This window comes from Mobula hypostoma, chromosome 3 (genome assembly GCF_963921235.1).
Source record: "Mobula hypostoma chromosome 3, sMobHyp1.1, whole genome shotgun sequence".
NCBI classification, from domain to species: domain Eukaryota; kingdom Metazoa; phylum Chordata; class Chondrichthyes; order Myliobatiformes; family Myliobatidae; genus Mobula; species Mobula hypostoma.
In genome coordinates, this window is record NC_086099.1 from 87,689,542 (window position 1) to 87,705,989 (window position 16,448).

Genomic DNA, 16,448 nt, shown 5'->3' on the forward strand with positions numbered 1-16,448 from the left:
TGAGCCAATAGGCTGGTACTGGACTTATTTCATAATTTACTGGCATAATTTACATATTACTATTTAACTATTTATGGTTCTATTACTATTTATTATTTATGGAGCAACTGTAATGAAAACCAATTTCCTCCGGGATTAACAAAGTATGACTATGACTATGACTATGACTATAACTTATGGACATGGTCTTATGGTCTTACTCCAAGTAAATCGAGGTTGTCTGCAAGGTTGAGACTAATGTGTACCATTACCAGCCTCTCAAAGTACTTCATGAAGTGCCTGTTTTCTATTCTCCCCAATTGTGGTGAACAGTCTTTGACATGAAGCATTAAATCTGTTTCTCTTTCCATAGAGATACTGCATGATCTGCGAAGTGTTTCCAGCATTTTCTGCTTTTGATTTATATTTTTTTTAATTTTGCTTGCTCATTGGTGGTGATCTAGAACATTCAAGTATGTTTGTATTTTTGTGTACATAAAACTGCACTAAATTACCACTCCAAAAAGAGAATAAATTTTAATTCCAAATATACATCTAGACCATTATGTTTAGCAGATATTATGAGTGGAAAACTAGCACCATTTTAAGTATTAGGTCATTAAACTACTACAAATGTACTTTCCTTTATGCTTGTCGAGAAGGTTGATGGGAATATTATTGCAAATGAGTCAGATCAGATGTGAGAAGGTGACACCCATAAAAACTAAATTGGAATAGTAAGTAGAAATTTTGTGTTGTGCAGTTCTGAATTCAAATAGACTATTTTTATAAAATGAGGAAATGGTAGGTCATCACTCTATGAACTCTTGACCCACCTGTGTTACTGCCATTGGAACAACTGTGGAATTATCTCCTTCCCTATAAAGAAATAGAAGTTGGTTTGCAAATCACTTGAGTGGACTTATTACTCATTTCATATGGTAATCACTCAGTATCAATGCCATCGATGAAAGAAATGATGAATGTGTACCATTACAAATTGAGAGATCCAGAAGGGTTGTATCTCCAAATCAATAAATGAATCCATATCACTAGATTACCACACATGTAGTAAAGACAAGTATGACTTGTAAAATGTGACAAAGTATAATGCTTGTCTTTACCTTTCAAAATACTGTAATTGTCAAATTGAGTATATTTGGTATGCAGTTTTTGTTTGTTATTATTCAATTTATTCAGACATTTGTCATTAATTGTATTCCTTTTGAAATTGTTTGTTCTCAGGACAGTGACAACCTGTGGTGGGATGCATTTGCTACAGAGTTTTTTGAAGATGATGCAACATTAACACTTTCCTTCTGTTTGGAAGATGGACCAAAGAGATACAGTAAGAGGCTATTTTATCTGACTTAGACTTTAATAAACAATCATTGGGCCTTAAAATAGTGTTTACAGTTTGGTCATACAATAAATGAGGAGGTAATAGCAGAAACATAAGTAAATCAAGAGGTTTTGTTGTAATAATTGTTTTCAAAATATTAGTTAGCAGTATCCTAGGAAACACACCCATTGATTTTGTTCCGAAAGCAACTAATTCAATTTACTCTGATGGTTAGAACAGCCTATTTGAGATGTTAGACATATAGATGGAACAATGGCACATTGAAACAGTTAATACAAATCAGTATGAAGGCTCATCGTATTTCATTCTCCCTGCCCAGTTCGTGACTTCCCTTGCAGCCAAGTGTTAGATGATCAGGAACCCCTGTACCAAAGTATTGAAACACTTACTTGTGGTAGCAAAACACAGGGGAAGAAGTTATTAGGATTAGTTTTTTATACAGAGTGGTGGGTATATAGGGTTCTCAGTTCCCAACTTATCAGTGCCCCGTAATGTGAGGGGTTATGTTGTAGTTCTTGGGAATGATGATTCCTCATAACCTTCAGTCAAAACTGCTTTTTGAATCTACCGAAAAGGCAAAACAATGGTATCATTTAGTCAGAATTATTGTACTCACTATTTTGTGTCTCACAGCTTTTGTATATTTTTAAATTTGTAATTAACTCTGACTAGATCACTGGATTGGTCTGATAGTGAGACTTGGCCCTTGGAGACAAGAAATCTGTCAGCATCCCATGTAATCACCATTGTGGAAAGTAATGTAATTAGCTCTCAATTATTAAATCTAGGCTCACTAACTGGGACTAGGTGCATAGAAGATATACGTCTTGGTTCTGAAGCTTACTGTAAAGATACTAGGAAAAAGTATGTGCAGCATACGATTGCCTCTTCACCCAGGAAAGCTTGCCAGAAAAAAATGCAACACTAATCGCTCTTACAGTCAGAAATTACCATCAGTATTTCGTAACACATAGTGAGTAATGTCAAGGCCTTAATACCCATGGCAAATATGAGCTGAGGCAATACACTGGGGTGGTGGAAGGCAAAATGTTATTGGAAACCAACGCTATGTCAGTCAATGATCTGAGGACAGTAGCTGGTGCTAGGCTAGCTTTTAGTTCTGGATTAGGTCAGACGATGGCTGCCAATGTTCTTCAGGTCAAGAGTCCAGCCGCACACTGCCAGCCATAATGATACATATAAAAGTCCTGTGAGCAATGAATTCTAGGGAAAAATGTTGAGTGCATCCTCAGTAAAAATGGATGGAAAGTCTTGTTTAGTGAATGTGATGATGCCAGTCAAATAGATAGCTTTGTCTTTGCCTGTTAGAGTTGCACTCACAAAGAAAAGTAAGGAGTATTCCACAATATAGCAGAATTATATGATATAGATAACAGAAAGGCTGTAAGGTGACATGTAGTGTGTCACTCACCAGAGATTACTCATCATTAGACTTGCTCTAGTAGTCTCAGTATTTAAGTATCTGGTCCAATTATCTTTCTGTTGAATATTGATCCCAGGATATTGATGGTTATGGACCCCATGTTATTACTTCTAATAAATGAGAATGGTTGATGTTTAAACTCTCCTTAGTTTAAGATGGTTATGACCTAGTATCTGCCTGTATGAATCAATCCATATCTGGATGTTGTCTTGGTCTTCCTGCATGCAGGATGCAGGTGTGGGCTGTTTCATTTTCTAAGGAAGGTAAAAAAAAAAGTGCCGTTATCTACTTCTGATGTGATGGTGGAAGGAATGTTCAAATTGTATGCATTTAAAGGCAAGATTTGTAGGACTGTTGGATTTATTTTCTTGTTTAGTCCCAAGAGGACCACAGGCATCACAATCATGATTTGTTCATTGTTAGATATTTGAAAAAGTTCATTTAAAGATTGGTGGAAAAAAAGCAATGGTTAAAAATTAATTGGTCCTTGAATCTGGTCATGAATGAACAAGCTGAATAATATTTTTTATCAGAAATACTCATTCTTTTTTTTCAAAATATCATTTTATGATCCCAGCCGTTTGCAGTTAGCACCAAGATCATGAATTCACTTTCATGACCTTTGGATCTGTAAGTCTGTCCATATTCTAATGAAAGGCATTAGCTAGTGGTCTAGCTACTCTTTAACAGGCTATAATTGCATTTGATGTTGCTCCAGCCTGGCATTACCCTGAAAAATGTTCAGATCAGCAACCCTTCTCATCTTTTTTTATCTGAGTATTTTGTGAGATTATGTCTTGTAACTGTGCGTGTTGTTTTGTTATGAAGAGGTTAGGATCCAAAATTGTTCAAAGCCTCTCATTCACAACTGTTGCTTTGTCGTAAGGTGAAACTGGAAGTATAGTATTAGCAATTTAATTTTTTTGTTTGTTTCTATCAACCTCTGGTCTCCTTTCTTACTAAACGGTACCAATACCAAACTCTACAGTTTAAGCTTTGATGGATTGGATAAGAATTTGTAGCACTTTCAGGTTTATTTTCTTATTTAGTCCTAAGAGGGCCACGAGCATCAGAATCATGCCAGTGCCTGATTTGTTCATTGTTAGATATCTGAAACAAAATAAAAAAACACGTCTTGAAATACTTAGCACATCAGTGAGAATCGGCAGAGAAAGACACATAATATTTCAGGATTTAATTTTATTATTTTGTGATTGAAAAAGAGGCAATGTCAGCTTTTTAAAATTAGTTATATAGGTGATTGAGAATTACTGTCTGATCTGTTGAGTACTTACAGAATTTTCTGTTTTTAAAAATTCAAATCTGGAGGTTCTGTAGTTTTTTTAATTTTCCAAATTGTTTTACAAAAGTATCTTTCCTTCACCTCGTATTGGAGTGCTCTGTCTGGGCTGGTCTATGTGCAGATTGGTTGGCAGGGTGACACCAAAGGGTCGGTATGTTCTCAGGACATCCTTGTTTGTTCCAGGGGTACAAAATAGTGGCATCTGTGAGCTGCACTCTGCTTTTGAAATTTGATTGGGAACAAGGACTTTGCACAGATGTTGCCGTATGACCGATTTAATGTATGCAGCCTTGGGATAAATTTCTACTCCTTAAGCCTTGAAACTTTCTTGTCAGTTTTTTTAGTTTTAGACATACCTTCTAGATTGGTTATATTCTTTTTCAAGGATAAAGCTAGAGAGGGTGCAGAAAAGATTCACAAAGGTTGTTGCTATGACTGGAGGGCTTGAGTAATGAGGAATTGGGACTTATTTTCTGGAGCAAAGAAGGCCAAGGGGTGACCTTATAAAATTATGAGAGATAACGGATAGGGTAAATAATTGTAGATAATCATAGTATTTCTTTTTATCAAGGCAGTGATGTCTAAAATGAAAGAGCATAGATTTGAGATGTGATATAATCATGAAAAAGAGGATCTGAAGGACAAGCTTTCCATACACGCAACAGTGGAGATATGGAAGAAACTGCCATAGAAAGTGGTAGAAGCAGATATGATTTCAATGTTTAATAGATATTTAGACAGGTATAGAGATAGCAAATGTTTGGAGGGATATGGGCCAAATGCAGATTATTGGGTTTAGTGTAAGAAGCTTTTTAGCATGAATGAATTGGGCTGAAGGATCTGGTTTTCAGCTGTATTTTTCTATGAATGTACAATAGAAGCAATATGTGATATATGGGTGATATGAAAATGAATTGTCAGTGACTCAGAACACCAATGCATCGTGCAAGAGTAAGGCGTTGGAGCAGTTCGAGCTGACTTCAAGTGCATCTGAAAGGCAGCTATCTCTGCAGCAGCCACTTCACCACTCGGAAGGCCATTACTGACCATCATTGTGGATGGTTTTCAGGTCATTTGTTTCACAGCTACAGATAAATCTAAAAAAAGTCCTGAAAGTGCTCTTTATATTTGCGATAATTGGTGATATAATGTGATTTGGTCCATTCAAGTTCAAGTTGCAGTTCAATTTTAATTGTCATCCAGTCACACACAGCACACAGTGCATAACACATATAGTTACAATAGCAGAATACATACAGAAAAAAAATCATATAACCCAAGTCCCTGAATGGTATGGCCTGTAGATTGATGGTATTTGGGATGTGTCTTGGAGCCACGTTTCTGCAAGAACAAGCATGCTACAGTTCCTCATCACATGCTAGTGCAGCCACAGATTAACGCATCCAGCTTGTCTTCCACTGAGCGAACACTGGAAGACAACAATGATGGGACCCCAGTCTAGTATGGATTACATGCACCCACCACACCTCTTCTCTCTAGCATACCTCCTCCGGCATCTCCTTCCTTGGGCGGCTGCAACAGATGATGCCATGGCCTGAGGGCCCGGTCTGTGCAACAACCAAGGCCACACAGTTTGCTGTTGACCTCGCTAAAGATCCAGTGAACCAAACTTGCAGTATTGTTCATTACCAATGTCCAACCGGGTATTGCGATGGCAATAAAAGCATACAAGACAATCATTTGCACCATTTGTTGGACCACGCATCAGCTCCACGTGGTGCCTGTGACGTCTTCTTCTCTGGGTGGCTGTAGCAGGCAATGATGTGGTACAGGTCTGGCTCTGCCGCCATCCAGCAACTCACTAATAGAGTAGACCTGTGGTCCTTGATGTTCTTAATATCCAGCGGAGTCTTGCGATCCTAAATCATGTTACCTGTTATCAGATGAATATTACCAGATTTATAAGTTATCTTATCAGTCAGCCAGGTCTCAGAAGCTGTAGGTGGAAGCAATAGAAGGTACTGAGGAATACAGCTATAGGCACCATGGTAGCATAGTGGTTCGCACAACGCTATTATAGTGCAGGGCGCTGGAGTGTAATTCCAAAGGAGTTTGTGTATCCTTTCCGTGGAAACTGTAGGTTTTCTCTGGGTGCTCTGGTTTCCTCTCACACTGCAACAGTCCCAGAGTGAGTGGGTTAATTGTCATTGTAAGTTGTCCCATGATTAGGCTAGCGTTAAATTGGGGTTTGCTGGGCAGCGCGGCTCGAAGGACTGAAAGGGCCTATTCCAAGCTGTATCTCAATAAATAAAACAAAATTAACTTCTGATCATATAAGCTGGTGCAACCTTTCTTGTGAACTATGTTCTGGAGTAAAGAGTTAGTCATGGAATAATATCTTTTCACCATCAGTATAATGCTAAACTTTTGTGACTGTATCCACCCTATCTTGTTAGGGGATCTGTATGATTTATTAAGTAAACATATTTCCGAGTATAGTGTCATACCCCTAGGAGATGGATTTGTTATGGAAGAATAAATTCTGATTGCATTACTTTAAGTGTTCAGATTAATTGAACTTCAAGTATATAAATTACAGGGAGTTGCAGGAAAATAATAGAATTGCAGATACTTCTATCTGCATAAATATCATATAGAGTAATAATATGAGACTAGCATAAGAGCTAAGAGACATATTAAAGTGCATCAGAAGCCGAGATCACGGCTTTCTAAATGATAAACACTTCCCTTCACTTGTATCGTGTGTGTGTGTGTGTGTGTGTGTGTGTGTGTGTGTGTGTGTGTGTGTGTGTGTATGTATACGCATTTGTGCATACCCGCACTTCATATATGGAGGATTCTGGTGAATTGGTCCATTGGTTAATTGGGGCAACTGTTTATTTGGGACAACTCTTAACGAAATAAACTAACCAAACAAATGGCAGGGATTCCCCTCATTTATTTGTGATACTGTGCTGTTTAATTGCCAATCAGTTTCTAATTAGTGTCAATTGTGTGAACTTGTGTGGCTGTTAGACACTGCACTGTGCTTAGAGCAAACAGTTTTCAAATAGCATCACTTGCTGTGTTTGTGTTCAAAAAACAGTGATTTTTGTCACTGATAGTTGGCAAGAAATAAGCAGTAAGATCATTTAGAATTGTTTTGTTAACTGCGGTTTCAAGCATTCAGGCTTGGGGATGCCAGAAACGATTTCGTGACTTCAAGTTAGAAATTCCGAAGAATTTGAAGGTATCAATAATAATTTTGAATGTTACAATGAAAATGAAGATTTGGAGGATGTAATAGCATTGTATGAAGGCAATCCATTATCTCCACTAGGTATCTGCGCTAATTTTGTTCATTTCCAGTCAATCAAAAGAACAGAGCAGGGTGTTGGTTGTCTGTTGTATCCAGCGATGCCAGTGAAACCTGTGCAAGAGTTTTTAAAGTGGAAAGGCTGTTGCACAGGAACAGTTTCACTCTCTTGACCTCGAAAGTCTGGGTCCAATGGGATGAGTAGACATCACAACTGGGGTCTTCCCTGCTTACAGGAAAGACCCTGCTTGTCATATCCTTCACTCTACAGGTAATGCTGTAGAACCACCTTCCCGGCTGCTGGATTTCATGGTTGATCTCATCCACCCAGTTTGCCAGAGCTGACTTCACGTGTGGGGACCGGCATGTCTCTACTGCACTGAGCTCTGCCAGCTACCCTGACCTGGTTTAGCCCGTCTGTCAAAGTAGCTTGGCCTCTGTTGCATACAAACAGCTACATGGCTGCAGGTGAGAGCTGAGTGGGGACCAAAGGTGATTGGGCATGACAGGCCCTTTCACCGGAGGTGCTACTCCTCTCAAACACTGTAGCATACACCAGATGAATTCCTCCATCAATAACTAATAAGAACAGTTTTATAATAGTAGCATTGCTAATGTTCTAATTTGTTCTGTATTTCATTTAAATACACAATTTATTACTCAGTTTAACAGCAGTTTATCTTTTTTTTATAAACCTTTTTTAACTATTTCCATGAAACCAGCTAATTGTGGCAGCCGCCTAATTGGGCCAAAATGTGCTGGTCCCAATGTGTTCCAATTAACCAGAATCCACTGACTTAGGATATCTGGCTACAAGTGTTGCAAGCTGCTTGACAAATATACCATATTATAGGAGCAGCCCTGAAATGTAATGGCTCATGTAATCCATGTTCCTTGCTTTATCTTATTACTGATTTTGTTTGTGATGTTCTTCACAGCTAAGACGTTATTTTTAATTTTTTCACACAATGAGGAGATTCCTGGAAGTCTTGCGTTTGTAGTTCATCTTTAATCCTCTTGGAACGCATTGAGAATTAACCATATTGCAGTGGGTCAGGAATTGTTTTCAGCTGGTCTCTAAGTTTGCAGATTTACTTCCTTAAAAGGCTTCTGTGGTGTTTTAAGACTTCAGTCGCTCTATTGTGACCATTGGTGATTCTAGTTTTTCATTCTGGATTTGTTAACTAAGTTGTAAGTTCCTAGCTGTCATGGTGAGATTTGATCTCATTTTCAGAACACTGGATTATATTTCCAATAACACAATCTTGTTACTTCATTCTTTGTTTCTGAAGACTGGAATCCTTCAATTCTCTTCACTCTACACCATATTCTAGAAAGGATTGTGCCATTGTTCTACACAAAATTATTACAAGTTTCAATTATAGTCGGAACAGTTTTTCAGTTTTTGGCATATGATCAGCTTTTCACTATGAATTTAAAATATTCTTGTAATATTTGTTGTTACTTGTTGGTACATGTAAGATGCTGTTTGTTTGTACAATTGGTTCAGTAATTCTAGAGAGGAGGCAAGATTCTTTCAATTCTTTACATCTTCACAGAGCTTTGTGTCAGCAAACGGAGAGAACACTAATAGGAGGAACTACAACTGGGCGACAAAAATTCCAGTAAAAAACCTGATATTGCCTTTTCGGATCACTGTTCAGTGATTCCTGTATGAAAGAGCAGATGTCCATGCACAAATACAATTAGGCTCCATTGTGGAGCCCTTCGTTGTAGCACCATATTCTCAGTTGAGGTGGATACTTTGGGATGAGATTGGAAAGATGTTTTATTTTTAAAATGCTGAAATATATGTGTTGCCCTGCAGCATTCTACTTCTGTTCAGACCACTTTATTCAAGTGCTATTGCTGCATTGCAAAACTACTGTGATTATAAGATATATTAGTAACAAGTGCATTAACATATTTCAAAGCACCAATTTAAGTGCTGTGCAGTGCAGCAGTATGTAAAGTGCTCTGTAATATGTCAATGTGTTCATCGTCAGTCATCCATCACAAACATCCATGCCTTGCTCAGACACCACCTCTGTAAAGTAACAGTGCTGTGAATCAGAGAGGCTTGTGGTGTTTTTACTTTTTTCATTTGGGAATGAACATAGATATTCATTTGGCTATAAAATAATTTAAAATTTTAGAAACTGCTGCATTGCAAGGAGGGAGTTGGGTGAGCAGTTAAAAGAACAATCCTCTACACTTTATCCTTTTATTGTCTCGTGCTGAATTTGTAAGATTCATCAAGACATACACATAGAAACATGCCCTTTGGCACAGTACATCCATGCAGACCAGGCAGCACCCATTTACACCAATCCCATTGTCTTTAGGATGTGGGAGAGGACTCGAGCACCTGGAGGAAGCCCATGTGATGATGGGGAGAATGTGCAACAGCACACAAACAGCACCTGTTGTTGAAAATGTGAGCTGGCAGCTGTGCCCACCCATACCCGAACTGTAAAATTGCATTTAATTCTTAGTATTAGTGTATCCAATGAGAATCTGCTCTTATTCCTATCTAAACCTGAGCCATGTTATCAGAAAGGAGAGGTGAAACTCTAACGTGCCCTGGCTGCTGGCATTGGGAAAAGCACTTCAACAAGTCTCCTTCAGTAATCCAACTGGTGGTATATTAAGGAGCAGTTTCTGAAACCGGTTGATTACTTATTCATCTTTGATAAGATGCGACCTATGAACAATTATAAAAATGAGTATTATTTTCTGAAAAGAGCAATTAAAAATGGTCTCTCACTACTTATGTCCACACTTAAAGCTGAATATAATCAAACATAGCCAATCTGCTTTAGTGGAAAGTAAATCATGTTTGACAACTTTGTTTGAATTCTTTGAGGTTGTGATACAGACGAGTGATGCAGGGTAATCGGTAGATGTTAGTGCATTTAGATTTCCAAAGGCATTTGGCAAGGTGCTGCATAGAGGCTGATGCAGAAGTTAAGAGCCCATGATATTGAAGAGAGGGTGTTAGCATGGATTGAAAAACTAGTTGTCTCATAGAAAATAAAGTTGGAATAAATGGGTACTTTTCAAGCTGGGGGATGTCATTAATTGAATGCCCCAAAGGTCAGCTCTTGGCCCTGAACTGTTTTCTATTTAGAGAAATGAGCAGGAGGAGGGAGTGAAATGTAACATTTCCAAGTTTGCTGATGATACAAAAATAAGTGGAATAGCAAGCTGTGATGAGGACATTGTGATTCTGCATCAAGATATAGATAGATTCAGTGAAAAATGGAAAAATGGCAAATTAAGTTTCATGTGGGGAAGTGTGAGATGATACATTTCAGCAAAAGGAATCAAAAGGTGGATTTTTATCTAAACAGGGAGAGAGTCTGCAATGAGTGAAGGCCAGGGAAATCTTACTGTGCTAATGTATTGATCACGGTTAACAGGCAGATCCAACAAGTAGCTTAGAAGGCAAATGGTATGTGAGCCTTCATAGTAGAGGAGTTGTTAAGTAATTATCAGAGAATGTATAAATTATACAACCTTGAGATTTGCTTGCTCACGGGTAGCCACAAAGCAAGAAAGCAGAAAGACCCCAGTGAAAGAAAGACAAAGAATGAAAGTAAAAATAGAAGTCAATACTCAATGCGCAAGAGAAAGAACAAAATAAAAATCATGCAAACAATTGAAGTGAACAACAACAGCATTTGGAACCAAAACTGAGTCCTGAGATCAGAACCGCAGAGCAGACTAGAGTAGGTCCAAAGCCTCACTTATCAGTTCATCTTATTAGCGGGCACAGCTGGCTTCATAGCCTCAGCATCATGGAGAACAAGTGAAATCGACTGTCAACCTAACCAACACACTCTCTTTTCAGTCTATCTGGGCCGGTGTTTAAATTGACCAAACAACAGAACAGCAAAAGGCTCCTGTGCCCCGAACAAAGGAGTGAAGATAACGGCGAGTGAGCAAAATCAGTTCTCACCTCCAATCTAGGCTGCATTTAAATTGTCTAAGCAGCCGTTATATCTTGCAGTAAGTCCCAGCTGCAACAAAAGGCTTCAGGCCTATACCACGCTGCCTAGCGACTCGCTCTGGGCCCAGATTCTGTTGCTCAGCCTGAAGCCGCTCTCAGGCTCTTCAGATCAGCTCAGTACCCAGTGTGATCCAACCTCGCTCCCGGGCCAGTTGAACGAGCATCAGAACTTCTCTCTTTGGGCCACAACTTCTCCCATTTTGATTCCCAGTGTGATCCAACCTTGCACCTGGGCCAGTTGAATAAGTGCAAAATCTTCTCTACCCAGGCCCCGACTTCTCCTTTTGGCACCCAGAGTGATCCAGTCTCACACCCAGGCCAGCTGTACAAGTATCAGAACTGCAACTGCAACGATTCTGCAACACACCATCTCAGCTCATCCGTTGAACTCACCTTGCCAACGCTCACCCTTTCACTGTTTGCGGTGAGGTTTTTTTTAGTGATGTTTTAATTGGATTTCTTATTTTTTTGACTACTAGAAGCTGTTGCACATGTTTGGTAGCAGAATATGGTGCTATCAAGAATGGGGAGATTATATTACAGTTGTACACTGTGTTGATGAAGCCTCACTCAATATTGTGCACAGTGTTGGTCCCCTTAGCTAAGAAAGGATAAGAAAGGGTATACTGTAGTTGTATTGAAGGTAGTCCAAAAGATATTGACTAGGCCAATTCCTGGGATGAGAGGATTGTCTTATCAAGTGCAGGTAGATAGTTTGGGTCTGTATTCCAGGGAGTTTAGAAGAAAAATGGGTGTCACTCTGGCTCACCAACAAAATGCATAATCTTATTCAAGCACATAAGTTCCTAACCAGACAACAGGGTATATGTTCAGACGTTCTCACTAGTGGTAGAATTGCAAACAACAGGACATAGTTGCAAAATAAGGGGCCAGTCATTTAAAACTGCAAACCACTTAGTTCTCTTAAATGGGAGTGAAACTCAGTAATTTTCTATCCCTGGGGATCGTGGAAGCCAGATCATTAGACATACTGTATTTAAGGTGTAGATAGATAAATATTTGAAAGATTGAGGGCTATTTGGCATAGATAAGTCATCATGTCAAATTGGAGGGGCTTGAAGGGCCTGTGGCTTTCTGCTTTTATTTTCTTCTAATTTTGCATTTTACTTGCTTGCATTTCCTTTTGCCCTATTCTTAATAATTGAATTGCTTGAACTTTGTAAATAGTGCAATAGTCTTAACAAGTAGTTAATAAAGAACCATTAGATTTCCAATGAACTCTAGATTGCTCCCTTCATTAAAAGCCTAACATTTATACCCTAAAATCAACTGATTTAAGTATCTTTTTTAACATTGCTACTTGGAACCAGTTGATCACTTGCCAAACACATTTCCTCACGGAGGGTTTCTTTTGAACAAAATATGCTCACTATAGATTCCCCAACTTCCCGGGTTCAGAGAAGTTCAAACATTCTCAGGCTCTTACACCAGACCATTTCCAAGGTTGATGTGAGTGAAGGAGTTGACTGGCATCCCAGAATGTGCTCTCTGTATCGAGTCTGTCAACTTCAGCACTGACAGCCAAGTGATGGGAGCTGCAGTGGGACTCTGCTATTTGACAGTTGATTGACAGCTTCTGACTTGGGAGTTGTCATTGTTGAATTCTGCTCCCTAAGAATAATATGTACAGAGAATGGAGGCTACTTTTATCTGTTTGTATCGTCCTGGTTTTGTTGTTTATTCAGGGTTATGATTGAAAATATATTGCAATGTCTTGAATTATCTGCCACTTTTATGTTGTACTGATAAAGTGAGAACAATAATTAAAAGCATGAAATGCTACCTTGTATGTTAATTGTCTTGGGGTGCGTGTGTCAGATAATTTTGACTACCTACCTAAGGACTGAAAATGCTGTCAACATCAAAAATATTTTCCATGAAACATAATCCTGAATTAATCTCTGTAGAAAAATAAATTTGAATATGTAGAAGTATGCAAAATTATCTTCATTTGCAGTACTTTTAATAAAGTCTGAACCCCTGTTTATTTGAACCCAAAAGATTCTATTGCAGATCCTGTGAGGGGGACCGCAGATAAAAATGATTTTGCTTTTTTCTGATTCTAAGCACAGTGCCTTTCCAACTCAGTGTGAAATAATGATGCAGCATATTGTTGGAGGAATTTCTTTTTCTCATTTTATTTCTTTGTTAGCATGTTAAACTCTGCAATTTGATAAAAATATGGAACTATCTGCAAAGTGTGTTGTATCACGTTTGCCAAGATTGGAATTTAGTGTTGCCATCACTAAGCTGTTGATTGTAAACTATCAATGTGAATTTTTGGGATCTCACAATCACAGTCTTTTCTCTGCCTTTGTGCTTCTGTAGCTAATGTTAATAATTCTAATGAAGTGTAAGAACAATGAATTGTCTTTATTAAAGCGGTACAGTCTAATGTTGGGAACATCTATTATTTGTTCTGCTCTATATGGGAGGGTTTCAGCAAGCAGAGCAATATCCACCCACATTTCATCATTTTATGTACAAAAAAATAACCTGTTAATTCTTCAGAGAGTCTGCTTAATTTGAGATGACCTAGTTTGATTTCAGTTCAACAGAATCTCTGCAATTTTCTCTAATATTTAAAGTAGATTTATGTTAATTGTCAGTGCTTAAACACATGAGAGTTAGTTATAGAATCTGGTTCTTACAGATAAATATCGCTTTACTAGTTTATATGAACATCAAGGATTTTATCTTTTAGCCATTTTGCCCTGTGCCATTTTAAAATGAATTAGTAGGAGACAATTGATATATCTTTTCATCTTCCTTTCTATTTCTCTAACATGAACTCATACTTATTAATTGCTACGGGTGCTAGATCCCTAATATAAATTACCTTTTGTTTTAAAACTGATGCACATTAGGTGAGCAGGAAAAGCATTCCAAGAGTGTATTAAAATGCAGTTAAAAAAGATGTTTAATAAACAGAGGAAAAATGATTTAAGTCTAGTGTAACAGCTGAATGGGATACAGAGAAATAAGTAATATTGTAGTAAGTCAATCTTCCTTAGAAGGGTCTATTGTACTAGTAATACCCACAACTCACTTTATACTTACGACTGTGAGGCCAAGCACAACCCCAATGCCCCATTTGAGTTTGCTGATGACACCACTGTCACTGGCTGAATCAAAGGTGGTGATGAATTAGCATATAGGAGGGAGATTGTAAATCTGGCTGAGTGGTGACATATTAACAACCTGTCACTCAATATCATCAAGACTAAGGAGCTGATTATTGACTTCGGGAGGAGGAACTGGAAGTCCATGAACCAGTCCTCATCAGGGGATCAGAGATAGAGAGGGTCAGCAACTTTAAGTTCCTCGGAGTTTTTATTTCAGAGAATCTGTCCTGGGTCCAGCATATAAGTGCCATTTTGAAGAAAGCACAGCAGTGCCTCTATTTTCTTAGAAGTTTGCAATGACTCGGCATGTCATCTAAAACTCTGACAAATTGATAATACCTATGGTGTACTGTTTCCTCTAAGCTGCACGGGTGCGCGACCACGCAGTTACTGAAATGCTCTCCTGCACATAGCCTTTGTTGCTGTGCAGCTGGAATTTTCATTTATGTTAATGTTAAAGTAATATGGCCGTCAAGACATTTTGCCGTTACTGCTTTAATGAGGAATTACAAAGTTTTGATCAGTATTACAAGGAGCAAGAATATAATGATCCAATCAGCAACTGCTGCCTGAAGATTTTGACCAATTCACAATATTAACTGTCCTTAATGATGTTTTAGAAGATCTGGCATCTTTGTAAATTCCTTCAGAAAAGCTGTTTGAATACAGTTGAAGCGCTACAGTATACAAAAACAAAAGTTAACAAGTTATGGTCACAGTATCTTGGCATTTCCGCTTATTGGAATGAAAAGATCTGCTTGCATCTATAAGTTCTGATGTCGATACTGTGCCTATTATTCAATTTATTTAACGTGTGTATAATCACTCTGATAATAGATTTCCTGACAATGAGTTAAGAGAATGACAAGCTTTTGACCCGATGCAATTGCAAATGCAACCAATTATGAATTTGGAAAAGAGAATGTTTGAGAGTGACAAAAAAAACTCAGCTACAGTTATGAACTACAACAAAAGTGTTGACTCAAAAATACCGCAGCAATACGATGATTTCAAATTTGTTGTTTCTGAGAAAGTGAAGACTGGTTTATTTAAAGATGTTCACTGATATATTACACTATGGGTTTAGAAATGAAGAGTGTGAAGAACTGTCAATTCTTGTTGACATATTTGGAATATTTCAAGCTTCTAGTGCTGACTGTGAATATGGATTCAGCCTTATGTAAATCCTGCTGCCATCAGGAACAAGGTACAGGAGCCTCAGGACCCACACCACCCACACCACCAGGTTCTGGAATAATTATTACCCCACAGCCTTCATGCTCTTGAACCAGAGGGGATAACTTCACTCACCCCATCACTAAACCGTTCCCATAACCTATGGAGTCACTTTCAAAGACTCTCAATAGTTCTTGCTTATTTATTATTGTTATTATTTTTCTCATTTTGTATTTGCACAGTTTGTTGTCTTTTGCACATTGGTTGTTGTCTGTCTGATTGATTCTGTTGTGTTTCTTGTATTTACTGTGAGTGCTCACAAGAAAATGAATCTCAGGGTTGTATATGGTGATATGTATGTAGTTTGATATTAAATTTACTTTGAACTGAAAAGGATTTGGCCAGACTTGGTTGCCTATCGTGTTCCACCTCCCTATAAGCACAAAACAATAGCCCACTGTGTTCAGTTATTAGTGGATCATATAATCTTCCTTCCAGTCTTCCTTGCTAATGTTTGCCTGTAATGATTTCTTGCACAACAATGCTCAGTTAACAAATAAAAGTGCATGCTCCCTTGTCCCCTTTCTGAACAACCACAATTAGAGTTCTCCACATTGACATTAGCAATTGCCTCTTTCCAAATTGCAAGATGGGGTGGGGAACTGCTGGTGGAACCACAATTGTCTTTGCAGAATACTAAATCACCCACTGGGAAAACGCCAATTTGGAAGAAATATTATCTTGCTTT

At 38.2% G+C, this 16,448-nt stretch overlaps 1 protein-coding gene across 6 annotated transcripts in view; it reads left to right on the forward strand.

Moving 5' to 3' along the window:
* Positions 1-16,448, forward strand: part of LOC134344113 (LIM domain-binding protein 2) — a 555,808-nt gene that overhangs the window by 320,733 nt on the left and 218,627 nt on the right. For all 6 annotated transcript variants that reach the window (XM_063043401.1, XM_063043402.1, XM_063043399.1 and 3 more), the window contains one exon: positions 1,225-1,327. In XM_063043401.1, the coding sequence (XP_062899471.1) occupies positions 1,225-1,327 (103 nt within the window). The remainder of the gene's footprint in view (positions 1-1,224; positions 1,328-16,448) is intronic.